At 31.4% G+C, this 26,009-nt stretch overlaps 2 protein-coding genes and 1 pseudogene across 6 annotated transcripts; 2 read left to right on the top strand and 1 right to left on the bottom strand.

Annotated features, from left to right (window-relative positions):
• The first annotated feature begins 1,086 nt into the window (after positions 1 to 1,086).
• On the top strand, positions 1,087 to 9,179 carry LOC107903359 (mitochondrial arginine transporter BAC2). Of its 3 annotated transcripts, XM_041096072.1 has the most exons (8): positions 1,087 to 1,221; positions 2,564 to 2,660; positions 2,920 to 3,042; positions 3,164 to 3,239; positions 4,385 to 4,480; positions 5,587 to 6,103; positions 7,957 to 8,092; positions 8,639 to 9,179. In XM_041096072.1, the coding sequence occupies exons 3-8, from the start codon at positions 2,926 to 2,928 to the stop codon at positions 8,834 to 8,836; spliced, it is 1,140 nt and encodes a 379-aa protein (XP_040952006.1). In that variant the 5' UTR covers positions 1,087 to 1,221; positions 2,564 to 2,660; positions 2,920 to 2,925; the 3' UTR covers positions 8,837 to 9,179. The 3 variants fall into 3 exon arrangements, with proteins under 3 accessions (XP_040952006.1, XP_040952007.1, XP_016684864.1); XM_041096073.1 differs by lacking the exon at positions 2,564 to 2,660; XM_016829375.2 differs by lacking the exon at positions 1,087 to 1,221 and having other exon boundaries at positions 1,282 to 2,660.
• Positions 9,180 to 10,909: 1,730 nt separating this feature from the next.
• Positions 10,910 to 15,140, bottom strand: LOC107903358 (uncharacterized). 3 transcript variants are annotated; one of them, XR_005915076.1, is made up of 8 exons: positions 15,001 to 15,127; positions 14,703 to 14,734; positions 12,820 to 14,511; positions 12,492 to 12,642; positions 12,256 to 12,400; positions 11,914 to 12,159; positions 11,248 to 11,655; positions 10,910 to 11,167 (listed from the first exon to the last, which is right to left on the bottom strand). XR_005915076.1 is itself a non-coding variant. In XM_016829373.2 (6 exons), exons 2-6 carry the CDS (start codon positions 14,486 to 14,488, stop codon positions 11,395 to 11,397), a joined length of 2,472 nt encoding a protein of 823 aa, XP_016684862.1. In that variant the 5' UTR covers positions 14,489 to 14,511; positions 15,001 to 15,140; the 3' UTR covers positions 10,910 to 11,394. The 3 variants fall into 3 exon arrangements, 1 of the variants encoding a protein (XP_016684862.1); XR_005915075.1 differs by lacking the exon at positions 14,703 to 14,734 and having other exon boundaries at positions 15,001 to 15,140; XM_016829373.2 differs by lacking the exon at positions 14,703 to 14,734 and having other exon boundaries at positions 10,910 to 11,655; positions 15,001 to 15,140.
• Positions 15,141 to 24,117: 8,977 nt separating this feature from the next.
• LOC121218433 (protein FIZZY-RELATED 2-like) lies at positions 24,118 to 25,330 on the top strand (annotated as a pseudogene).
• The last annotated feature ends 679 nt before the right edge of the window (positions 25,331 to 26,009 follow it).

Below are 26,009 nucleotides of genomic sequence, written 5' to 3'. Positions count from 1 at the left end.
CCAATAATATTAAAAGTAATAAACAAATAATAAATAAATGTATATATATTAATTTTTAGATATAAATGTATATAAATAACCAATAATGCTTTAGTAAATTTATAATATTTACTTTTTACTATTTTTTTTATTATGTAATGAATTTTTAATTCCTTAAGGTTTTATAAAGTGTTGATATGGTAGTATTTATTTTATATATTTAAAATATTGTAGAATTAATTTTTTATAAAAATAGGGAGAGATTACTTACATCAGTGTTTATTTATAATTGATATTTTAACAATTTAATCATTAAATTTATTAATATAATTACACTTGTTACGAATCGCTGTAAAATAATTTTTATAATTTTATATATTTTTTAAAAAATATTTTTTATTATGACTTGTCACTTGCCATCTTTTTGTTGGTTACTAGTGCCATATCATCGAATTTTACTAAAAGGTTCCAAAATATATTACCGAATTGAAGTTTAGGTACTATTTAGATACAACAAAAAGAATTAAGTACCAATAGGGGCGAAGTTAAAAAAAATTTTTACGGGGCTCGAAATTAAATTGTAATTTTTACAGATTAAATCAAAATTTTATCATTTTTAAGGAGATTAAAGTGTAATTTTACCTTTATTAATTTAAATTTTTAAAAATTTTAAAAGACCAAAATAAAAAATTTTAAGAGGGTTGGGCTCTACCAACCCCTAAATTCACCCCTGGTACCAAATAAATACAAGCGGATAAGTTTAGAGGCGAAAATATATTAAACTTATTTCTAAGACTAAAACTTCACTACTAACTATGATATTTTGGTCACTAATTAAAAACTTTTCGAGTTGGTCACTGATAGTTTTGGAATTTGATTTTTTGGTCCTTTAATAATGAAAGTTTTATGGGATTTTTAATTATTGACATATTAGCCCTTTAATATTTATATATTATATCAAATTGATCCTAATTCTAAAATTTTAATAAATTTAGTCCTCACTGTTAACAAAATTTATCAATTTAATTTAATTCTTAAAAAATAAAAAATAGATAAAATAAAAATATTAAAATATTAAATAACGGTTTAATATTAAAATATTAAAATATTACAAAAAATCAGTTCCCTTACTCGCTATGTACTCCGTAGTCCAGAGTTGGCTTGGCCTCCGAATTTTTGGGTTCAAATTCCGCCTCCAAGGCCTCCCTTTTCGTTTCTTTCTCTTTCAAATATCTCCTTCAAGTAAGTTCCTGTTTCTAGCACTTGTTCTTTTTTATTTGATTCTTAGGGTAGAAATTTTGGGTTGTGATTGCCTTCAACAAATTCTATTTTCTCTTTATTCAATTCATTGGATAATTACCATAAATTTGTTTTTGGATCATCATTTAGACCATTTAAATTTGTTAGCTTGCATAGTAGAATTTGTCATTCCTCTTTTTACTTATTTTTTTGTTCTTCTTTGAAGTCGCTGCGAAATAGATAGCCATGTCTCTTTCTACTTATATTTGCTTCGAGATTTTCTAGTACTTGCATTTGCTATGTCAAAATCCTTTGTGTTAATATGGTCAAATATCAGTCAATTCTTTGAGTTGCAGCTGGTAATTAATATAAGATTTATGCTCCAGAAGGTTATAATTCAGCTCTTTTCGGTAGTTATAAGAGTGTGTAGGTAATATGTATGGACAAATTTCTATGGAGATGATTTTATGGTAGTATTGTGCCTTTTACGAGAGTCTAAAGAGAAGTATCCTTACTTTTAGTTTACCTCTTTCCTTAAGCAGATTCATTGAAGTTGTAGAGCTATTTTAATTCAAGAAACTTCCCTTTGTAACGCTATCACTACCAATACCATCTATCAATTTAAAGATTAAAAAAGTTAAACGTATTGTGCAAGCATTCTTCAATTTGTGTGAAAAATTACAGAAAAGTATCATCTCCCAAAGGGAGAAAGGAGCGCCAACTATATTAGTGAATTTCATTGTCTAGGTGCTTCTTGGCAGATATGTTGAGACTTCTAGACAACACCGATAGTTTCTTAAATTAAGCCTACAGAAAGTATCATCTCCCAAAGGGAGAAAGGAGCATCAGCTATATGGAGAATTTCTTCCTTTTTTTTTTTTTTTAAATTAAGCCTACTAGTAACTAGTTGCTACCTACGATTTTTTTTATTGAATAAAAACATTTTTAGTAATTTTCTATTTTTAAATTTTTTGAATTTTTTGAATTAGGACTAAATTGTCAAATCTTGTAAACGTTTAGGGATACATTTGTTGAATAACTTGAATTGTTTAGAATTATGACCAAATTGATAGAATATGTAAATATTGGAGGGCTAAATTTATTATTATGCCAATGAAAAAAAGCCAATTTTTTTAAGGGGATCTAAAATTAGTTATCTATTTGCAAAACAAATTTTGGGTAGTAAATTGAATATAGAAGCCAAAGTCCAGTACCATTTGGTATATTAACCTTGTTGTTAATAAGGTTATGATTTCGTTAGTTTTATTTCTAGCTTGCCTGTTTTCTTTTTTTAACCTTTGCTCTCTCTCATGCTTTTGCTTTCATTATTTCTTCAAACTTGCAGGTATAGAAGTATTACAATTTTGCTGTTATTTGTTGAGAACACCATTGACCAACTTAAATATAATTAAGAAAGTGTGAATTAAGCTCCACAGGCTCAAGTATGTTCCTTTCACTGGGTGGTGAATTATAATTTTATTTTTGGTTAGTTCATCATTTTGTCAATCATTTTATCAAACAGTTAACATGCATGCTTGAGTTGCTATGAATTAACTTCTTTTGCTCTGAAGTAGTATTTTATTTGCCATGGTTCATCATTCCTTCAATCATTTTATCAAACAGATAATGTGCATTTGCTGTGAATTATATTCTTTTGTTTTGAATTATGAATAAAAAATATTAAATCATTGTAATTTCCAGGTTGAAATGGATGAATTGTTGCAGAACCATTTGTTTGCAACTCATGCAATTGCTGCTTCAGGTTCTGTGGTTTTTGGCACTGCTCTTACTTATCCTCTTGATACTATCAAATCACTAATTCAGGTTCCCCTTTTCTTCCCCTTTTTTTTTTTTCTTTCCTTTTCATTTTAATGACCCTTTTTCTAGTTCAAGAAAAGATAATACTCTATTTATTTCCAATATGCTTAAAATTTGAGGTGAGCAGGTTGGTTCAGGTTCTGCTAAACAATTAAATGCCTCTCAGGTTATAAAACGAGTTCGAGCTTTTTCAGGGTATTCAGGTAAGTCCTTAACCTTCTCTTTCTTCTCTTTTATTTACTTATTGTTCTAAAAAATACCGGTCTTCCACCTTTAAGTAAAAATGTTATTTAGGCAAAACTTATGAATGTTGCGTGGCTGTTAGAATTTTTAACTTACAGTAAATACAATGATTGTATATTTCGTGGAATGGAAATGTGAATTGTCATTTTCAGAACTTGATGTGATTTACTTTTTCTGTGTTTAGTTTTTACATTAAGGGGTGGTTAACAAATGTTAAAGTTTTGTTGAATACTTTATCCTTCTTATCCTAGTTGCTTTCAAGTACACTAAGAATTGAAAATGAAGAAATGTTCTTTGCTGATTTGAAATAACATCATAAATCAGTTGCCTGTAATTTATATATTTGGCAATATGTCATGTTTGACCAAGGCTTTTAGTGCCACGAGAGAAAATGGTGGAAGATAGATGGAGAGAAAAGCTTATGCGCAAAGTTAATGCTCTGTTCTTTTTTATGGAAGCAAAACTGTGGAGGATAATGTACGGTAGGAGCAAAATGGATTTTGTTGCAGCCAATGCCTTGATATTTAAACTAATGGTATGTACAATGAAGACAAAGTTGACATGGTTGAAAGGTTTAGCTGTAATTTGGGAAAGCATGGAGCACAAAGAATCTAACTTGTTTAGTTAAAAGATTAGAGTTGAATGATTAGCAGTTGTTTGCTATAATGCCTTTGGAAAGGAACAAAACCTGTTAGAGCTATGGTTTGCTTTGGTACCAGCCCTTTTTTTAAAATGCAATAGGCACAAAAAAGACGGATTGTTTGATTGAAGCTCTCTTGCAATTTTTTTTTTCCATTCTTTTTGTTTTCTTTTCCAGAAAATAATATCAAATAGAAAAAAAAGAGTTTGAAGTATTGAAAACGGAGTGGATGGAGTCTTGGGACAGTCGAAATTTGGAAGATGGACAATCTTCCTGTTTTTGATTGATACCACTCAGAATTTTGAATATTCAACTATAGAAACTAAAATTTGCAGTTCCTCTCTCCTCAACACTTTCTTTTGGTCCTTCCTTGCTTTCTCATTTTAGCATTGATTTTTATTGGGGGCTACAAGTATCCAAACTTTTAGGAAGACTTTGAGTTTTGCTTTATTTTGAAATATATAGGTTTGTACAGTGGCTTTGAGTGGTGTGCCTGGGGGAGAACTTTCGGTATGGCAGCTCGCTTTGGAATATATGAAGTTTTAACAGCCTTCTATAAAGGTATTCTTGTCATTCACTTAATTCTGTTTTAGAAGTCATTTTACCCTGAATGTTGTATTCTTGATATAACATGTTTGTTGCTTTGTTTTCTCCCACTATTTGGGTGTTAAAAAACCATGAAAGCCATATTCTTATATTTATGCCTGTTACAGAAGAGACATCTTGGGAGCTATTATGGTGTTGATTGTTGTAGAATGTCAACCTGTTATTTTATCAAATTGCAAGTAAATCAGAAAGTTATTCCATCTTAATTTGGTTCATGATAATACAGTGCCATATTCAGAAACGTAGGACCCTTATCTCAATTTTTTCGAGTAGTGTTTTGCTTTTGACTTTTTCCAAAACCAACTGAATTGTACTGTTATCACTCCTACGACCTAGCTGTATATCTAGCACAGATATTCTTATTTCCTTATTCCCTTTCTGGTGTCCAATTTGCTAGTTATGTGTAAACATGTGTCGTAAAATGGTCACAGATGTTTGAAAATTAATTTTTTAATATCATCATCTCTTCATTGTACTTGAGAATGGGATTCAATTCAGTATCTGTATTGTAATGGGGCTAAAAATCTTGATTCTTATACCATTTCTAAATAATAATCTTAAAGTATTTGTGGATTTTACTCCCTCAGTCCCGTTTTTTTTAATCCATCTTTCCCTTTTTTAGAGCTCTCAAAACCATGCCCTCTTTCTTTTTTTATGAAAACCTAAGACATTCTTTTTTGTAAGTTTCACATTCGTGAATCTTTTTTAACCTTTTGACGTTAAAATCCTTGATACATCAATTTTATTAAAAAAATTGAAATTTTAATGTGAGTCGAAGCTTTGTTTTAGTTTTTTGTTGAAGTCCAATAGGAGAAGGTTTTTCAGACGTAGTATATAAGAAACCTAATGGTTATAGTCAGGTGATTCATTTTCTGATGACTGTAGTAGCTGCAATGATGTGTTTGCTATCAGTGATTGCTTCTTCCCCAGTAACTTCCTCCTCACTATTTGAAGATTTTCATGTAAATGGCATAATATAAGAAAATAATTTTAATGAGCTTTTTCTTTTCCCATTACATCCACAAATTTCACTGCATTATGTTTATATGGCTGTTCTGCAGATGGTCGAGAAGACAATTTTGTGTATGTTTCTGAGGCCCTTATGGCAGGAATGGCAGCTGGTGCTGTCGAGTCACTAACAAGCACGCCGTTTGAACTTATAAAACTCCGTGCACAGGTTACTTCTGCTTCTCGTATTACAAGAGCATCATCGGCATCAGAAAATAAAGCTGTTATGCCAGCAGTCTCCAAATTATTACGTGGATATACTCCGGATATGAAGGCATTGAACAATGCTGTAGGTATGTTGTCCATCTTAAACAGCAAGCACTCTAATATGGTCAGTGCCATACAAGAGTACCCTTGGATGATGACTGGGTCTGGAAGGCCACCACCAGTTTATGATGTTCGGAGACCATCTGAAATTATTTCGTTGGAAGGATGGGGTGCATTATGGAGAGGCCTTCGTCCAGGAGTAGCTCGAGACTCTGTATTTGGTGGCATTTTTTTCTCTACTTGGGAACTTTTGCACCAAGTTATGCTTAATTGGAAGGCAGCTGGGATGGATCCCCCACCCAGGTGCTTTTTTGAGCTTTTTCCTTGCTATTTGGTGCATAGAGTTTCCCTGTTGGGTATCTTTGGTTGATTAAATGCATGCAATTTCTTATTTAGTTTATTATAAACCTGCAACATCGTTCTAACCTATGTTACTTAGAATCGGGTTTGAGTTCCAGATATTGATGTGTCCAGTAGGAATATGTTAAATTTTTTTTTTAATGTTTTTCCATGTATTTGGAGGGTTATATCCTCATACCCATGTCCAAATGTGTTGGACGTAGGTACTCCACTCAAAATGAAGAGTCAAAGCAACATTGGTTTCGACTATGTTTTACACTTAATGTCAAGGAGAATAGAGAGAAGGATCCTGAATGGAATATAGCTAATTCTTGGTTTAAGTTTACTGTTGTCTCATGGGGAACTTCAAACCTTGATTTAATGTACTTTTACTGTGTTAATGTGATAATGCAAAAATCTAGTGCTTGTAAGGTAAAGAAATTATTAAAGAAAATTGAAAACAAAAAGAAAATGTTTTTTGATGCTCAGGGGTGTTCTTTGAGGGAAGTTATTAAGCATTGTCTATGAGTCTTGTTATTGATGTTCCTTCTAGGCAACTTTAGATACTAAAGTTCATCAAGCTTGTCAAACTCATGATTGAGGTTCAGGGATTTTGCGTGTATTTATCAAACTTCTCTTAGTATTCGTTATCTTCATAGGTTTATGAAGAACAAACCTTTGTTTCTCTATCATGTGTGTCTGTTTTGGCAACAGACTTAAAGAAGGAAAAAACTTCGGAAAATGTCTTAGGTTTCCTTGCCTTTACTTGTTCCAGTTGTGGTTTAGTTTATATGCCTTTTTGCATTTATAGTATACCATTGGTTCTTGATGCTATCCAATGAAGGTAGTCCTTTCTGATCCCTTCAATCTCACCCCTTCTCCCTAAGGTTTAAACCTGTTAACTCTCTCTTTGGAAGGACCAAGTTCTAACAATTGGAGTGTTCCCTTGAATCCATGCTAGTGTTAATGTATCTATAACTTTGTCTCTATCTGCATATGCTTAAATAAAGTCAAGACTTCGATTCTTTTTCTTATACTGCTTGTCGCATTTTATTTGCCAATATATTGGATATCCCCTTTTACCTATGCTTTTCTTTTTGGAGAATTTTTGTTGGCCTTTGTGATAGAAAGGTGACCATGTGATAAAAGCATACTTCTTGGGTCTAAGATCATGATTTTTAAATTAGACAGAATCTGAATCAGATTTTATTGCGAACCAGAAATATAATATTTTTGTTCCTTTAAAATAAAGATCATTTAAACTTAAAGTTAAAGCTCATCTGGGTGCTTAGCTTTTTGTAACCTTTTAGTGAGAGCTAGTCCTATAATTTCCATGTAATTTATGGTTAAGTTTGAAGATTATCTTAGGTTTGTATGATAATGTATATAATCAGAAGTTCTTATGACATGCTTTTCCTTGTTTGTAGTCTCACAACATTTGCTGGTTGTTGGTCCTTTGTGCTTGGTTGTGGTTGTATACTGGTTGTTGGTCCATTGTGCTTTGTTGTGGTTGTATAAAAGACTAACATGAAATCAAGATATGAAATATCAATCATATGGAATTTCAGTAATCAGAGGTTCTTGTGACATGGTTTTTCATGTTTGTAGTCTCACAAGGTTTGCTGGTTGTTTGACCGTTCCACTATGCTGTGGTTGTATAAAATGAACATGATATCAAGAATTTAGATGGAATATCATTATATGGATTTATTTCTAATCATCAGCTATTAGTTTCAGCATTGCCTGAACTTTTAAGTAGGAATTTGATGGTGATTTATGTGGCTGAAGTTCAAAATCCTTTTGTTGTTCTCCCTCAGGTATGATGAAGAAATCTGTCCACTCTCCCCTTTAGCTGTTAGTCTTGCAGCAGGATTTTCAGGGCCAGTTGCTGCTGCAGCATCTCATGGTTTTGACACTGCCAAAAGTCGATCACAATGCATAGTGTTGCCCAAGGTATTTCTTTTACTTGGCATCATTTCACGTCTGATGACCGCTTTAGCATGTTGGCTTTGTTCATCCAATTTAACCTTTGCTGTCAGCTTTCCATATAATCAGTTAGCGTGCAAGGTGTTCCTATTTTCATCTTTGTCAATTTACCCTTTACGGTTTATTTCTTCTTTTAATTCCCTTGTATGTACCCTATATTCTACTCAGAACTCATTATATTGTGATTGTTTAGTCTTCATGTAACTCAAGAAAAAAAATTTTACGAAAAAAAGCAAGTATGAAGTGAGACACTATGTTAAAATACTATGTTTACCCAGACTCGGGTATGAGCGGGTATGTGTCCAAGATATATTGGTCAGATTTTTTGAGTTTTTCCATGTAGTTGGGAGATTATTGGAGGTCATATCCCTATAACCATATCTCAAACACGAGAGTTTCAAGAAAAATGAAGAGTCAGAATACCATAGTTACAATCAATGCTATATTCATGGTATTTTGATTTGACTAGCTCATATGTCAGATTGCCTTCATATATCCACTTTTTCCATGCAGTTCGTTTCAATGGAGAGAAAGCTTCTCAAGTGGAAAACACCAGGGAAAAGATTCGAGAAACTCACCGGCATCCACCCTGCAGATAGAAATATCTTATTTCGTGGCATTTGGTTACGGATGGCTCGTAGTGGAATTGCATCATTTGCAATTGTGGGAAGTTATTACTTCTCCATTACTCATCTTGTTTCCAGTAATTGATTCTCGACTGCTCTGCATCAGTAAAGAATTTGAAAGGGAAGAAGGGTCAAAATCAAGTAGGAAATGGTGGTTTGCAGATAGTTTCTTAAACCTCCATCACCTGGACTCTCTTCATATTCCCCTAGGTACACATGTTCAACATGTATTCGGACATCTGGGGTTATGATCCTCAAGCATATCCAAGTTCGATACATATCAGCATTCCTCACATACTGTGAGTCAAGATAACATGCTCTTAAAACTCTCAACTGACCACATTTTGAAAAAGAAAGTTTTGATTTTCTTTATATTTGGAAATGCCAGCTTTAACATTGCAATTTATCTTTCTCATGAGTTATATCAATTAGTCTTTTAATAACATCATTGGATCAAAAGAAATTCATTAATGTTAACTTCTCCAAAGTATGCTTATTTTTATTTAATAAAGCAACATCAAATTTTCCTATTTCTTGTAATAATTCTGCTGTATAATCTTAAATTATTTAAGATGTAAATATAGTATTTTTTTAATAGTAAAACGGATTATCGTACTGACCTAAGCTTAAGTAATAAATGTGGTATAAAACCATATAGATACAGAGGATATCCCTTTTTTTTTCTTCAAAAGGGAAAATTCAAAGTAAAATAGTAACTTGTTCGTCTTTATCTTGTCATTGGATTGGAAGCCTCAGTCATGACAATGCCATGCATTGTTCAGCAAGGTTGGTTAAAGACTTTATTTCATATTTATTCTCATAACAAGTTTGGTCATATCATTCGCAACTTTGTTCTTCTATCTTGATATATGTATCAGAAGAAATTTCTCTAGCCGCTCCAATAAATCCCTCACTTTCTCCTTGACATGTTTTGATCTCAAGTCTAACTATTTAACAAGTTAGTTACCTCTATACAGTCCATCTCTAAGATAATCTTTTTAACTTACTTCTCCCATGATAATTTAATTCCCTCAAAATCCCCCCCCCATAACTCAACTTTTAACACCGAACAATTTCCTAACTTACGGGAGAACCCCAAAACCAACATCCCCTATTGTCCCTAACCACTCCCCCCACCACGGCAACAAACGAGCCGACTCTCATAATTGCATCAATATTCAACTTTATTCATTCCCCTTCCGATAGCTCCCATCTTATCCCCTCCTCCCCCACTAATGTAAAGGATATCCTATTATTATTTCGCACAAAATACAAATCACATATGTCGACTTGAGGGTAATATTACCTACATTATTGCAATTTTAGATGCTCTTGCATACAATCATTTAAGAAACTTTGCAAAAGTCCCACTATTCATTTTGTTTTGGAATATATTTTCTGAGAATCTTCATTTTTTTTTAGGACTTTTGTAAATGTATTAGGAATTTTCATTATTTATCCTTTTCTTTTAAAGACTTTTACAAGCAATTATCCACTGTTTTAATTGATGATGTTAAAGATTTGTCTTCTTCTAAATCAGGGTCTACTGAACTGAGCAATTATGAGTTAAAGGTGTTAAGGATAAAGTATTATTATAGACAATTTTAATAATTTAAAATTTTTGACAGTAGAATCACTTGTAAAAAATACGAAAACTATGTTCCTTTTCTTAAGGAGAATTGACTCTTCTAAAAACTTTACCTTCAACCATTCCCAAGAATTTGATTGAACCTTTAGTAACACTGTTAATGACAAGAATGTTCACCAAATATGTGATGATTGTACTCTTCTAAGAATTCCATCAAACTAAATTTATAAAATATCAAGGTTTGAAAGTTATGCTTTTTGTAGTTATGTTATAAAAATAAAAGAAGTTCGTACATTCACAACGAATATGAAATCATCTAATTACTAAATAGAGTTGTTATCAATAAACGAAAAGAACAAAATTATAAATATATCTATTTTGAATTAGTCTAAGTAAATGTCAAAACTCTCAATATTGAAACTACAAAAAATACATCAATTTTTATTGTCTAAGAGACCAAAGACACAGGTTGATTTTAATTATTTCCAAAATTTTATGATTTCATTAAACAATAAAAACAAAAATCCTTGACCCTTCAAGCTCAGATTCTTAATTACAAAATGCGCACTCTGGAAAAAAGTGCTAATATCAGTATATGTATTCCATTTCAAAGCCATGTACTCCATAGTCAGTCCATACCAGTCTTGGCTAACATCATGATGCAAACAAGGAACAAAAAACATTTATTCTAAGTTACTAGGACTAGACTATTAGTGTAAGATATGGATGTCTCTGATATCATATCTTCGTACCTATTCAAATATTTGAGAAGTCCTTGAAGGATCATATCTTCGTATCTATTTTCAGATATCCGTGGGACAATGGCACCTACCAGAAAATTAAAGAATTGATCAATATAGCATTGTTTTAATTTCTTCTCCATTTGCAGTTCAGATCTCCACTTCTACCTTTCAGTACAAAAGTAAGACGATGACTCCATGAAACCAGAGTTGGTTTGCATGTGAGCTTATCGGTTTCGGCAACCCTGCACCTGTTCTGGCCGTCTATCAAAGAATTAGCCGTGTCATTAGTTGGAAGAACAGCATCAGAATGTCTCACAAACGTGCTTGGGGCTCTACAGTCCCCGAGGAAGCAGAGTTTTCTTTGCCTTCCCTCTCTTTTGAGGTAAAAACCTCCATTTTAGCTTGAGAGCTAAGGTAAGATAATGACTGCAACCATGAAACTAAAGTTGGTTTCCGAGTGACATCATCTGATTCAGCGACCTGGGCGTATAACTCATTAAGAACCATGGTCTGGCCTGTTTTTGGCAGTTGGATAATTAACTGTGCTAGCGACTTCATTAGAGTCGGTAATACCTACACAAATGAGTAAATGTTAATACCATCTAGTACTTTGTTGCTCAGACTCCAGTGTGATTGTCTGATATATGAGTGTATGTCAAATACGGATATGCTTTATTTTTTCAAGTTTTTTTCTCTGTACCTATATCTGAGAATTTATCAGATATTGACTGTTGGACAAAAAACTTCAAAAAAATAAGTCAGACAACATAGATTGTAACTGTGAATGTGAAAGTTGCTTCTTATGCTCCATATGGATGAAATAGTATTTACCTGTATATCGACGAGAGAAATAAGACGTGAAAGCAGCTCGAGGATTTTTTTACAAGGCTCTGGCCCTCCTTGCCAGTTTTTCCAGTCATCGGCCTTTAAAGCATTCGCATCACTGAGGAGGTTATTAGCTTTATTAACAAGACTGTGAATGCAATAAAATGTTGCTGGGCTACCAGCAGGAAGATGTCGAACTAAGGCCGCAACTCCTGAAGCCATGCCCTCAAAAGGAGTAATGTCGGGGTATCCCTATATTCATAACAATGAAGAATATTAATTTAGTCCCACAAGTTTGATAACATGTTTTGGGTATTACTACTGTCTGCTTCGATAAGTTTTAGGTACCTCTAAAGATCTTTTCATGTAATAAAAAACAAGTTGCTCCTTCAGTGACACTCGTTCATCCTTGAAGTCTTTTCCTGAAGACATGAATGCTACAAACATTGAATGTGAGGCTCGAGCTACTTTTCCGTTTGGATGTCCCATGTATCTAATAACCATTGTTATCAGGAACCAAAGTTTATAGAGTTTAATATGAATTGTAAATTTTTCAAGTAAAGTAACCATGTATTTTAGGATACAGGAACATAGCTGGAGTGACCACCCTCCTAAACACGTGAGCCGGCAATCGTTCAATGCAAGTTGGAATAACCCGGACATAAAATAAAACACGAGCAGTTTGTACCTCATCTTTGGACCATTCATACCCCATTTTCTGCTTGGATGAAAAGTCTACAAGACAAAATTCAAGTCCATGTAAAACTAACAATTTATGGAACAACAACATGAAAGACATCCAGATCTTTAAACTGCTGCAAAATTACTTGAGCATCTAAACCTAGCACTCAATGAAAACAATATGTAAACATCAGCTTCCCATGGCCAAAAGGAGGGGGAAGAAAATATCACCTTGCCAAGTGGTCAAGTCAACGTAGGTGGGCATGGATTCCACGAAAGAGATGCATGCAGACTCGCTTTCCTGAACACATGCAACAACTCTTCGTATTGTATCCATATATTCTGGCAAACGCATACGTCGGAAATACTCTAAGCAAGAGAAGGAAACTAATATCTGGACTGATTTCTCCCTCTGTATTTCTTGAGAGAAGTTTGAATTTAGTCTCTGCTTTGTTACAGCCAAAGCAAAAACCGCAACCATAAGAAAAGCAGATTCCGCAATTTTCTCCAAATCAACTAGTAGCTCATTGTTTCTTTCGCGAAGCAACAAAGCAACCTGTCGGTGACCAGAGTAGACATCCCGACAGTAGTCCCATATAAGACTCTCCACTAAACTTTTGCTCTCCTCATCTGCTGAGACATACTGGTTGCAGAAGACACCAGTTATGACACCTGCTTCCTTAAAAAGTGTACTGTCCAGATGTCTTTTAATCTCGTTGGTATCAAATTCAGACCCACTACTATGGATAAACTGAAGAATCTGCATATATAAGTGGCTTAAGGGAAAGATTTCCCTTAACAATGCTGATGCAAGGCACAGAAGCACAGGGGCAGTGAAAGAGACTGCACCACTTCTAGCCAAGGCTAATGATAAACATTGTCGAAGAAGACTGTTCGCAGGATCATTATCTGAGGTTATAAAGCCTTTAGTTTCAGAAACCAACTGTTGTGCTACAAAGGCTATTTGATTCTCTGCAGAAATCCGTAGTCTGGAAACAAACTCTAACCCTTGGCCATTGGCTGCTTGTCTACTAGCTCTCAAAACTCCTGCTGCAACCATAACAAGAGCAAATGGAACATAGCTCGCCTTCGAAGTCCCTAATATCTGCTGTGAGAAAGCTTCAATTTTCTTAAGAGAACGTGATTTTATGCAACCAGAAACAACCCATTCAACCAAATGCAAGATCATTAGAGCAGTAGGAACTGTACTACGAGGCCCATCTTCCTTTCCCCAAATTCCCAACAAAGAATCCCAAACTCTAACAAAATGAACATCCACAGAAGAAGATAATGCATATCCAATCCCAGCCAGCACATCCGGGATAATTTCTTCTCCTAGTCTAACCAATTCATAATCTTCTTCCAACAGCCTACAAAGCAACTCCGAGCATGCTATTTTCGAGCTTTCAGACACAGAAGGCACAAATGAAATGGCCCCTAAAATAAGAATACCTTCAGCAAGAAAGGAAGGACTTTTCTTCAAACCAAATTCAGTAGCAAATACATGAGAAAGGACATCAACAGCTGAATCAATAAGCACAGTGGATGGCCTGAAAGACTTCCTCACCCAAATATAAAGAAGCTTGAGCAAGATAGGATATGATTCGGAAGGAAGATCGTAACTTCGGGATGAGAGTACAGATAAAAGAAGTTTGGCTTGAGGATCAGCAACATGGAGAGAAGCTTGTGAGTTAAGGAGGGTTTTCAATGATTGGAGGATGAGGGGATTAAATGTTTGGTTCTGAAGCGAATCCCGAATCTCAGACCAAGCTTGAATTATGGCACGAGCAGACGAAGAAGAAGTCGACAGCGAAGAATGTCCAGAACCAGAGTAGCTAATACCACCAATATTAGTCCTCAACCATTGTTCAAGAAAAAGGGTATTAGTTTGTCTTGCCATTTTATCAAATATTCATTGCCAAACTGCAGAAACATAAACAGCAATACAACTAGGTGTCAAAAGGACAATCTCAATTCTCAACATCATTATTACTAATCTAAAATTCCAAAAATAATTAACCAACACAAGTCCACATGTCCATTTGCAAAATCAAAATCTGGGAAAGTCAAATTTTGATCAAATTTTCAAGCAGTAATTCGAAATTCAAAATTACCTTTCCATTTTTATCAACTATTCATTCCCAAGCTGCAATAAACAAGGGTTCAAAAGGACACTCTCACTATCAGTTCTTCAATCAATATCCCTTAATAATGATTAATAGCCAAATAATTAACCAACCCAAGTCAAAGACAAGTCGAATTGCAAAAACCGAACCGTGGGAAGTCAACATATGATCAAATTTTCAAGCAGTAATTGGAAATCCAGTTTCCAAGTTCAATTGACTGAGAATTAGCTTTTAAAAGAAACCCAAAGAAAGAATCAAAGTTAAAAAGGAGTTTTTGATTACTTACAATGAGCTTGAGAATGAAAATTCCAATCCTTGGTTCAAATATTTGATAAAAAGAAAACGGTGATTCAAGGCGGTAACCCTGTTTATATTTCTGCAGCTGCTAGTAATAACTTCATGATTTTCTGGATAACAACACCTTGGCTGTTTTAAAATCTTAATTCATTAATAAACATGAAAAAATTAGGTAATAAATTTAATTTTAGTTGAAATTATTAACGTTGTGTTTCAAATATTATTATTTTTATTATTAGTTCCAAGTTTTTTAAATTTATAAAAAAAATATAAAATTTTCAAAAATAATATTTATTCTTTTATAAAAAATATGAAGGTTTAATAATTTTACAATTGAATTATGACTAGAGTTGTCCATGGGTCGGGTCAAGTAAAAATTTTAGACCCATTTTTTAGTCTTAGGCCCAACCCGACCCGAAAAATAAGTCTAAAATTTTACCAAAATTTGGCTCAAATAAAAATATTAAAACCTGAACCTGATCCAGCCCGCCCTGCCTATATTAAAATTTTTATATAAAAATATAATACATCAAATATACTAAAAATATTAAAATAAATATTTCCAAATAAAAAAAACTTAAAGAACATTGAGATAAATGTAACTTAGCAAAAAAATACTTTTAAAATAATAGAAAAATAAATAATAAAATAAGAGTTATACAATATCTAAATAATAACAATAAAATATTAACAATATAATAGCGAAATGGTAGCAAAACAATAAAAAATAGTGACAAAACAGTAAAAATTGAGCTAGACTTGAGCCAAAAAAATTTACCCGAGGCACATCCTGTTTAGAAAACGAGTTTTATATTTTTGTACAAACCTATTTTTAAGCCTATATTTTTATCTAAACTCTCATACTTTTCAGGCAAATTTTCAAACTGCAAGTCGGGTGACCTAACCATGAACAAGTCTAATAACAGCATAGCTTATAGTAATTTCAACCCATTCAATGCCTTAAAAGTAAATATTATGGAGTAAAAGATAATTAAAAATAATTTTGTATCTTTCATTATATTTGGTGAAAAGTATTTGAAAAGAAATTGTTGTTTGAATGTTCACACTTTTCGTTGGTGTTTGTTTATTTATTAAGAAATTTAAAGTTGTATTTAATTTTATTGGTGTTTAAATTAAATGTTTTTATGAACAATAAAAGTATTTTTTTTTAAATTCAGAAATAAACTTGAAAAGTTATGAATTTTTATTATAAACAACAATTCCAACTAATAACACAAAATAATACTTGTCGATAAAGGAAAACATTATATGAAACAGTGACGTCATGTTATTTATATTACTTTTTCAATAATTTTATGCCACATCAATATTTTCATTCAGAAAAGAAATCAAACCTAAATTAAAATTCTGAAATTTAAAATAAAACAACTAATATGACATAAAACTATTAAAAATTGATAATACAAAACAAATTTTTTCTTGTTTTATGTTTATTTTTGAAAGTCAACCATAATGTTGACCGACATTGAAGTGAGAACTTCACTATTTATGTTGTGCTGTGCTGAAGCCTACGACATGACACAACAAGAATGATGGGTTTGATTTGTGTATGTATGTCTTTTGTCGTGCGTGGATACCATGTTTAATTAATTAGCTTAATCCAATCATTTTGATTATCAATAAATTGATGCAGGACAAAGTTTATTTAAGTTTAAAAAATAGATTTAGATAAAGGAAATAAGGTTTATTTTCTAACGGGTCAGGCCTTGAATAAGTTTTTTAGTCTGAGCCCAGTCTGGCTCGAATTTACAGAAAAAAGAAAATGTTGCTACTTTTTATTGTTTTGCTATAATTTCACTATTATATTGTTACTATTTTACTGTTATTATTTGTATATTATATAACTCTTGTTTTATTATTAAATTTACTATTATTTTAGATGTATTTATTTGTTAAGTTATATTTTTTTAGTTTTATTTAAGTATTATTATTATTTATTTGTTAGGAAACATGTATTTTAATATTTTTAATGCATTTGATGTATTATATTTTTAAATGCAGGTGAATTAGGCCGAGTTCCAATTTTAATATTTTTATTCGAGTTAGGCTTGAGTAAAATTGTATATCCATTTTTCGAGCCGAGAATGGATAGGATAACTCAGTGAAACAGGTGAATTTTGGGATAAATATAATGGGACGTGAGTTTTATTGGGTGTAAAGGCTTAAGTGATATTGTGCATATCATTAGTAATGGTTTGATAGTCTATTGTAACTACCTTCTCCGATTGGTCCTTTAAAACCAATCGGTGAAAAAGTTATGTAAAACCAAGTAACTACTCAAGTCAAATATGAGTTTCTCTTCTTTCTCTCTCGCTTTTCTTTCCTCTTGCTTTCGTATAAGAAATTTCGATATTTATTTACTTTTTTTTTTAAAAAAATTATCTTTCTAGAGTTTTTTTTATTATAAAAGTTTGAAAGCGGAGCTCTTTTTTCTTTCTTTTAAGATTCTTTCCATCCTTTTAAAGATATTTTTTTAAAAATTTTAGAGTTATACTTGGTCACTTCTTCTCGTTAAGTAAGCTTAGGTATTGTCAATAGTTTATGAGAATAAATTATCTTAGGATGATATAAAAAGTATAATTTATAGGCATTAATAAAATAGTGACACGTCATAAAATTTTAAAGATAATAAAATATTATTATCACTCATCTTAATCTAATATTTTCTCTAACTTAATTTAATTTTAATTAAATTACTTAAAATAATTAATTTTATAAAATTATAAACAAACCATCTTTTCTTCTTTTGCAAATTTTAATTATTTTTTTTCATAAGTTAATATTTTTTATTTTTGTGCAATCAATTTTTTTAAAAAAATAGTAATTTTTGTGCAATTTTTTTCCATGTTATTAACACATAATTTTGATAATTATTTTGCCCTGAACCTCGAACCCAAAATCTTAAATCTTGAACTCAAACCTTGAACTTTAAATCTTGAAACTTGAACATTAAAGTTTAGGGTTTGAGTTTGAGATTTAAGGTTCAATATTCGTGTTTTATGTTCAAGGTTCAAGGGTCCGGGGTTATGAGTTACAAGCTTGGAGTTTAAGGTTTGAGTTTAAGGTTATGGGTTTGAATTTAATGTTTAGGATTCAAGACTCGATATTTTAAATTTAGGGTTTAAGGTTCATTGCTATAGGGTTTGGGTTCAAGGTTATGAGGTTGAGTTTAGGTTTTGGACTTTTATGTTTTGAGTTCAGGGTTTGAGATTCTAGATTCAAGGTTTATAGTTATGGGGTTTATGATTTGGTTTAAAGGTTAAAGATATTAGTTTGAGTTTAAGGTTTGGGTTTTTTAGGTTTTGGGTTCAAGGTTTGAGATTTTAGATTTAGTGATTAGAGTTTAGGATTTCGAATTCAAGGGTATGAGTTCAAGTTTAAAGTTTGGTCTTCTAGGTTTTGGGTACAAGGTTCGAGATTCTAAATTTAAGGTGATTTAGGGTTTGAGGATTCAAGGTTATTGGTTCAAGATTATGGTTTGGGCTTCTAATTTTGGGTTATGGTTCAAGATTTTAGATTTAGAGTTTAGAGTTTAAGGTTGAGAATTCCAAGCTATTTGTCGACGACTTTAGCTTTTCCTTTTGCTCTCAAGGAATCTGGGTCGACGTTAGCTACAAATAGCGTAAACATACAATATCATCAATAATCAACCAAATTCAAAATCAATTGTCAATTTATATAAATTTTATATTTTATTCAATTTAGTCTCCAAAACTGTTACTAACATAACTTTAAATTTAAAAATCTAAATTGAATTCCGATTTCATTATAATCCATTAGGAACCTCCTATTTTTCATTTCTACATGCAATTTTACAATTTATTCACTTTAGTCTCTAATGTACAAAACTATCGATTAACTTTATAATTTAGTCATTTTCTCCTCTAAGCTTAAAATTTATCAACTTAATACCTAAAAATTTAAGAAATTAACAATGGTAACTTTCTAAAACTTTAACAATTTTACAAATTGATACATGACCTATCTAGATTGAGCTTCCATGATTTCAAAAAATAATAATTACAAAAAAAATAACCAAATCGAACTAACCAATTGAAGCTTCAAGGATCGAAACACTTAAGGCCGTTTATTCTTCTTGTCCTTCTTGATATATTCGGAGTTGAAGGATGGAGAAACAATGTTCTCTTTCCTTCTACCATATTATACTTTCATTATAATTTATTTTACATATTTAATTTAATTATAATTTTTTTATAATATTAAAAAAATTTTAACATCCAACCATCAACTGCATCATTTCTAAGGTGGCATAATTTCCATTTTAGTCTTTAGTCCATTTTTTAATTAAAATCTATAGCAATTGAACTTTTACCACTTTTACAGTTTAATCATTATACCATAAGTAATCACTAATTCGGTAAAATTATCTATCCAAACTTCAGTGCACCTATATAATAACTTTGTAAATATTTTTATTTAATATTTATGGGCTTAGTTTACGGAAACAGGATCCTGAAACCGTATTTTTTGACTTTATTGACTTTTGAGTCATTACATCCTCCGCCTAACTTAGGGCATTTGACAAGGCTTGCTCTACCTTAGCAAACCGTGTCTCCATAGAAGACATCACATCCTTCGAGCTCTCTCTCGAGGTGTCCTTTTTCTCCCTTTTACAGAACCACAAATCTCTAACTCAACATGTCATGTTGAGACGCATCATCTTAAGTAAGCTTTCTTTTGAATTGAAGCTCTAATACCACTTGTCGGAACAATTGGAGGAGCAAATGTCGCAACCAATTTTCAATTGAAATTAAAAGTTAGCTTGTCAAAATTTTAAAAGAATCAAAACTTTTGTTTTGAAAAATATGATGTTTCAATTAAAAACGAAAAGTCGCCACTGATTTTTTTACTAGGTGTGATCAGTTACCTAGAAAATTATCCTTTTAAGAGAATTTTTTTAAAAATTTTTTTTAAAGAAAGTTAATTTTAGATTTGTGTTGGAATCTAGAAAAGAAATTGAATTCAAGAATTAGTTACGCGCAAGAAAAGTTTTAACACCCTGATAATGTCTAAAATTGATACATAGTTAAATGTGTATTCTTTAAATTTTAAAAATTAATATTTAATGGAGATGGCTGAGTCGAAAGGTGTAATTGTGAAGTATAATGACCCAAAATTTATGGGCATCGAAAAAGTACATTGTCGGGCCCGTCTTAACAAAGTGGATTCGTAAATAATTATTAGGAATATTTATGAGCTTAGTAGTGTGTTTAATTAGGATTTAATTAGGTGAATTTAGCTTAATTTAGGGTAAATAGCAAAAAGGACTAAATTGAGTAAATGGTAAAACTTGAATTATAGATTAATAGAAAATAAAAAGGATTAAAATGAGAATTAAGCCATTAACAAGAAATGAGGCGGCATAGATGTAATAAAAAATAAGATTTTTATGTTATATTTTAATTATAAAATTAATTATTTAAATATAAATTATGTTAAATTAATTTAAAATAATTATATTATAAGATTTTTATATGATAAATAAATTGAAATTATAACAAGTGGATAGTGATGATAATGTACAAATGTAAAATACCTATGTTTACATTTGTAATACATATATTCGTTATGAAATAGATATTTATTGTTATAATTATTAATTACTATTATTATTTATATTTATATTATTATATTATGGAATAAATTAAGAAAAGATAAATGTAGGGTATAAAAATTATACATGTATCATGCATATATTTATACACTTCTAAAATAAATATATAATTACTTAAATTTTAAGTATAAAGATATTTATAGATATTAATTAATTAAATATAAAATAAATAAATCAAATGGTGCCAAATGTAGGGTGATAAAGTTGTACAAATGTAGTAAAATATGTATATACACTTGTATTATAATTAAAAGATATTTATTAATTAAATAATTATTCATAAATTATATTATTATAATATAAAGTAAAGAAATGAAAACGATATAAAAGAAAAAGAAAGGAGAAAGAGGCAGAGAGCATTTCGAAACAGAGCAGGAGAAAGGAGAAAAAGAAAAATAAAAGGAAAAACTAGGGTTTGAGGCTTTAAGCTTTAATTTGGTAAGTCAATCAAGTCTTTTTATTTTAATTTTGATGTTTTAGAAGTCTTAGAACAAAGTTTGTTGAATTTAAGTTAAAATTTTGAAAGTTTTTAGATTTTTGAACATGATTCACGTTGAACAAATTGTTGAATTAGGGGTTTGATTGATAGAATTTCTAGTTAGAATTGATAAAAGGATTAAATCGTAAAGTAAGCTATAAGTTTTGTGTTAGAAGGATTAAATTGAAAGAAATTTGAAATTAGGGTTTATTCATGAACATTAGATAGTTAAGTTGAATTTGGTAGGAAATTGAGTAGAACTAGAGTATGAATTGAGATAGAAAAGTAAGTCAATTTAATTAAGACCAAATTGAAATTAAGGTAGAAATTGAATAGAAATTCAATTATTTAATATAAATTAGTATTGTATTAATAGTGTAAACTATTTTAATTTTCGTAGTTAGCAAAGAACTAGGGACATTGGCACAGAAAGGAAAAGAGAAGGTTGTCGAGGACTAAAATGAGAAAATTCGGGTTTGTATTACTATAATTCAAATTATTTATTATTAAATGCTATATTTAAATTTATATGTATGGTAAGTGAAATAGATGGTAATTATTATTATTAAGTTGAAAGAAATTCAATTGAATGATGAATATATGTGTGGAAGTGAATCGAATATTGACTTAAAAATGGAAAAGTGAATTTTTAATCGAATTGCAATTGAAAGTGAAAAAGTGAAATTGAATTGAAATGTGAATTTGGAGACCCTATTAACTAGTCGGGCTGAGTTAGATATAGTTGGCATGCAATAGGATTTGGAAGAGTATGGGATTTATCGGCTTTGTCAATCAGACACTTTATGTGTCGTATATCAGTCACTTTATGTGTCGTATTTCAGGCACTTCGTGTGCCGTTTCAGGTGCTTATGTGTCGTATATTGGTCAGGCACTGAGTACCGTTTTAGGCACAATGTGCCGTACTGGTGTGTTTGGTTGGAATTCGTGTATCCGCTAAGGTCCGGGTTTGTTAATAGTGAAAGATTAAATGAATTTGATTGATTGTACTATTGAAAATGCGAGGAAGTTGAATTGTGAATTGAAATTGAGATTGAGATTGAAAATGAAAGGCATGAACTTAATGTTCATGTAGTGATTGAAATTGAGACATATGATATATGAATGGAGTTGAGGAATAGATAAAAAAAATTATATTGTTATCGTTAATTAATGAAAGTTTAAGAATGAATTGATATTTGAAAAATTGGATAATATATATATGCTTGATAATTATATTCTATTATTATTATTAATTGAATTATGGTAATACCACTGAGTATACCCATACTTAGCGTACGGTTGTTTTTGTGCGCAGGTCAGTAGAAGTCGAGAGTCTCGGTCCAGCATCTGAACGATCCCGACTTCAGCACAAAATTTTGGTGATGTTTTCTTCCTTAAATGAAAGTGGCATGTACACAGGTGTCGCAATAGTCACTTTAAAATGTTATATAATTTTGGTTGTAATGAATGATATTTGGTGTTTCGGTACTAAGTTTAATAAAATGGTATGACAAATTTTGTAAGCTTGGGTAATAAACCTAGAAAGAAAAATGCATAAAGTTAAATAGTAAAATTTTATATGATTTTATAAATGTGATTTGATTACATGGTTAAGTTATAGATATAATTTAGGTGTATTTAAATGTACTTGGATTGATTGTGATTTTGTTTGGATTAGTTTCGATTTGAATTTGCAGGGAATGTTAGACATTTATAAGGGGTTATATTGAGTTGCACAAAAAAAGAAGAAGAAGTCACAAGCGCCCGAATTAGTCCCAAATCACTCCTAACTAATATTTTGGGCCTCCAGGGTCCATTTAAGGGAATTAAAGCTTATTTTATATTATGTTTGATAGTTATTTGTATATTAATTGTAAATTGTCTGATAGGTCCGATAATGCTCTATAACCCTATTTTGGTAACGATTTAAGGTTAAGAGGTGTTACATGAAGCCTCGGGATTAAAGGTAATAGAATTGTTTTCTTTGCTCAAATAGTTTTATTAAGAAAATTGATAATAACATTAAAACTACTTATTAGGATTTGAAAAAAAAAAGCACTAATTCAAACCCGTCATGGTAAAATAAAATTTTCTCAGTTAAAATAGTTTTCTTAAGAAAAATTGATGAGAGTAATTTGACTGAAATAATTAACAATATTAATTATTTAGACTAATTAATGATATTATAAAAACAAAGGAAAATTAAATTATTTTATAATTATATGTCGATTGAGTCTTAACTTAATTGATATGTGTATTGTTGTCAATGTAAGAATATGTAGGTTCAAGTGCACTGAAACATATTATCTTCCTATTCTAGACATTATGTAAAAAAAATATAATCAGAATTGTTAAAAAAAAGCATTTTATAATTATATAATATTTTAATAAAAATTATCAATATTAATTATTTAGACTCATTATTAATATTATAAAAATAAATAAACTAAATTATATAAAAAAATTAAAATATAGATATTGAATATTCAATTTAACCGCTTAAAAATTTAAAAAAGAACATCATGGCGGGATTTTCCTTATATAGGTATATATATATATATGCCTCGGTTTACAAAGTTGGCGCAATAACGGATATATTGATCATTCCGGTAAACAGTTTCTATTGCAATTTCTTCTTGATAGAATTCTACTAATATGAGCTTGAAGATGAAGCAATCTGTGAAAAAGAGGTGATCCACTCCTAGTGATTTTCCCTCCGCTTATCCGTCGCCACCTTCGTATTCTTCATCTTCAACAGCTTCGCATCGGATTTGAACTCTCGTACAAAAGCCGAAGGACCTGTTTAATTGCAGGTCGAGCCCGCCCTTCTCTTTGGCTGCACTAGAAAAGAAAAGTTGGTGGTGACATTCTTAACATCCTCCATCCAGGAAACCTTCCGACTCCGACTATGCCGATCAATCGCATGATCGGCTCCAACTACAACAACTCTCCGTCGCGTATAATTTACTCTGATAGGTTTATCCCCAGCAGATCCGGCTCAAATTTCGCAGTTTTCGACATCTCCAATTCTCCCGCGTCAGACCAAGGAAAGAAAACCGTTCTATTGCTCATCAAAGCCTTCTACGCGCCACGCTGTTTGGGCCCGATACGCCGGGTACTCCGGCTTCCCGCAATGTTTTCCGGTACAAAACTGAAACTAAACGGTCTTTACATTCGCTTCAATGTTTAGGGTATGACGAGTCGGGCCCTGGCATTAGCCATAGTCCTGTTACCTTTCTGGTTTTATGGTAAACTGGGTTGAAATTCGAAATTTAGTAGGGTCTTTTTAATAAAAAAATTTTGGGTTAACATTTATTCCTATATTTTTTTGTAGGTTTCGGATGCACCTGGATTGGAAGATGATTTCTATTTGAATTTGGTGGATTGGTCACCTAACAATGTCTTGGCTGTGGGGTTGGAAAGTTGTGTTTATTTTTGGAATGCTTGTAGTATCAAGGTTAGCAAGTTGTGTGATTTGGGGATTCGTGATAGTATCTGTTCGGTTGGGTTGGGCTCAATGTGGAACTCACCTTGCTGTTGGAACTAACAACTGGCCAAGTTCAGGTTTGGTTATAGGATATTTTTTTCTTGAAAGATTATCTTGCTCCACTATTGCCTTTGCATTGAGTCTTCTAACCTCTGTCTATATTTCACTTCCAGTGTTTTGCTCATAGGATAATGCAGTGAGTTAATACCTATCACTTGGTTTGTAGATATGGGATGCATCCAACTGCCGCATTGTAGAACAATGGAAGGGCATCGATCACGTTTTGGGGTGTTAGCTTGGAGCTCTTCTCTATTATCTTCTGGTAGTCATGACAAGAGCATTCTTCATAGAGATATGCGTGCTCGGGATGATTTTGCCAGTAAGCTTGTTGGACACAAGAAAGAGTTGAGACTCTTCTGTTTGATTTAGCATGCTCAGAAATATATAATATATTTTGCCCTGACAGTTGTGTAAATATGCATTTATACAAATACTATTACAACAGGATATTTGTTACTTTTTCAAACGCTAAGAATTTTCTACATGCATCTCCTTTTATTTCATAGTTGCCACTTCTCTTGTTTGTCATGAATTCATCGTCCAATGTTTGTCATTAGTCATTTTGGGAATGGTGGTGCTACTTTTTTTTGTGTTCGTTCATTTTTATGTGCGTATTCCCGAACTCTCGAGTCTGAATCTCCCGTGGCTATTTGTAGGTTTGTGGACTGAAGTGGTCTTACGATGAACGTGAACTAGCATCAGTCGGTAATGAGAACAGAGTATGTAATTCATGTTTTTTTTCCGTCTAATTTATTCCTATACTTATTATATTGTTCAAATTTTGAACTGATTGAATGGGGAAACTGTCGACCATATGCAGCTTCATGTTTGGAATCAACATTCAGCTCAACCTGTCCTGAAACACTGTGAGCATACCGCTTCTGTAAGCGCAACCCATAAATAGGAGGTTAATACGTTTCAGTACACTCGAACTCATGTCTTTCTGTATTGACAATAATACCCATGCCAATCGAGCTAAGACTCAATTAATATATTTTTGTTTATTTAAATGTTTACAATTGAACTAAAATCAAAATCTTATGTATACAAAGAACGGCAACACAATTTTCATGTATATAATTACACCAAATAAAAATTTATATATCAAATTGCACACAAAATTCATGTATAAATTTAATATTTGTTCCATTATTTTAAATATTTTAATAAATTAAATTTATAAAAAAAATTGAACATTCATATTTTAAAATATTTTTTTCAAATTCTTATGGATAATAATCTTTCATAACAAGAATTTAAAATAAAAAAATTAATTGTCAAAAATAAAAATATTAGAATTTAATTACATTAAGGAAA

The sequence above is a fragment of the Gossypium hirsutum genome, chromosome D06 (assembly GCF_007990345.1).
Source record: "Gossypium hirsutum isolate 1008001.06 chromosome D06, Gossypium_hirsutum_v2.1, whole genome shotgun sequence".
Lineage (NCBI taxonomy): Eukaryota > Viridiplantae > Streptophyta > Magnoliopsida > Malvales > Malvaceae > Gossypium > Gossypium hirsutum.
The sequence above is the reverse complement of the archived record's forward strand: the minus strand, read 5'-3'. Positions and strand labels throughout refer to the sequence as shown.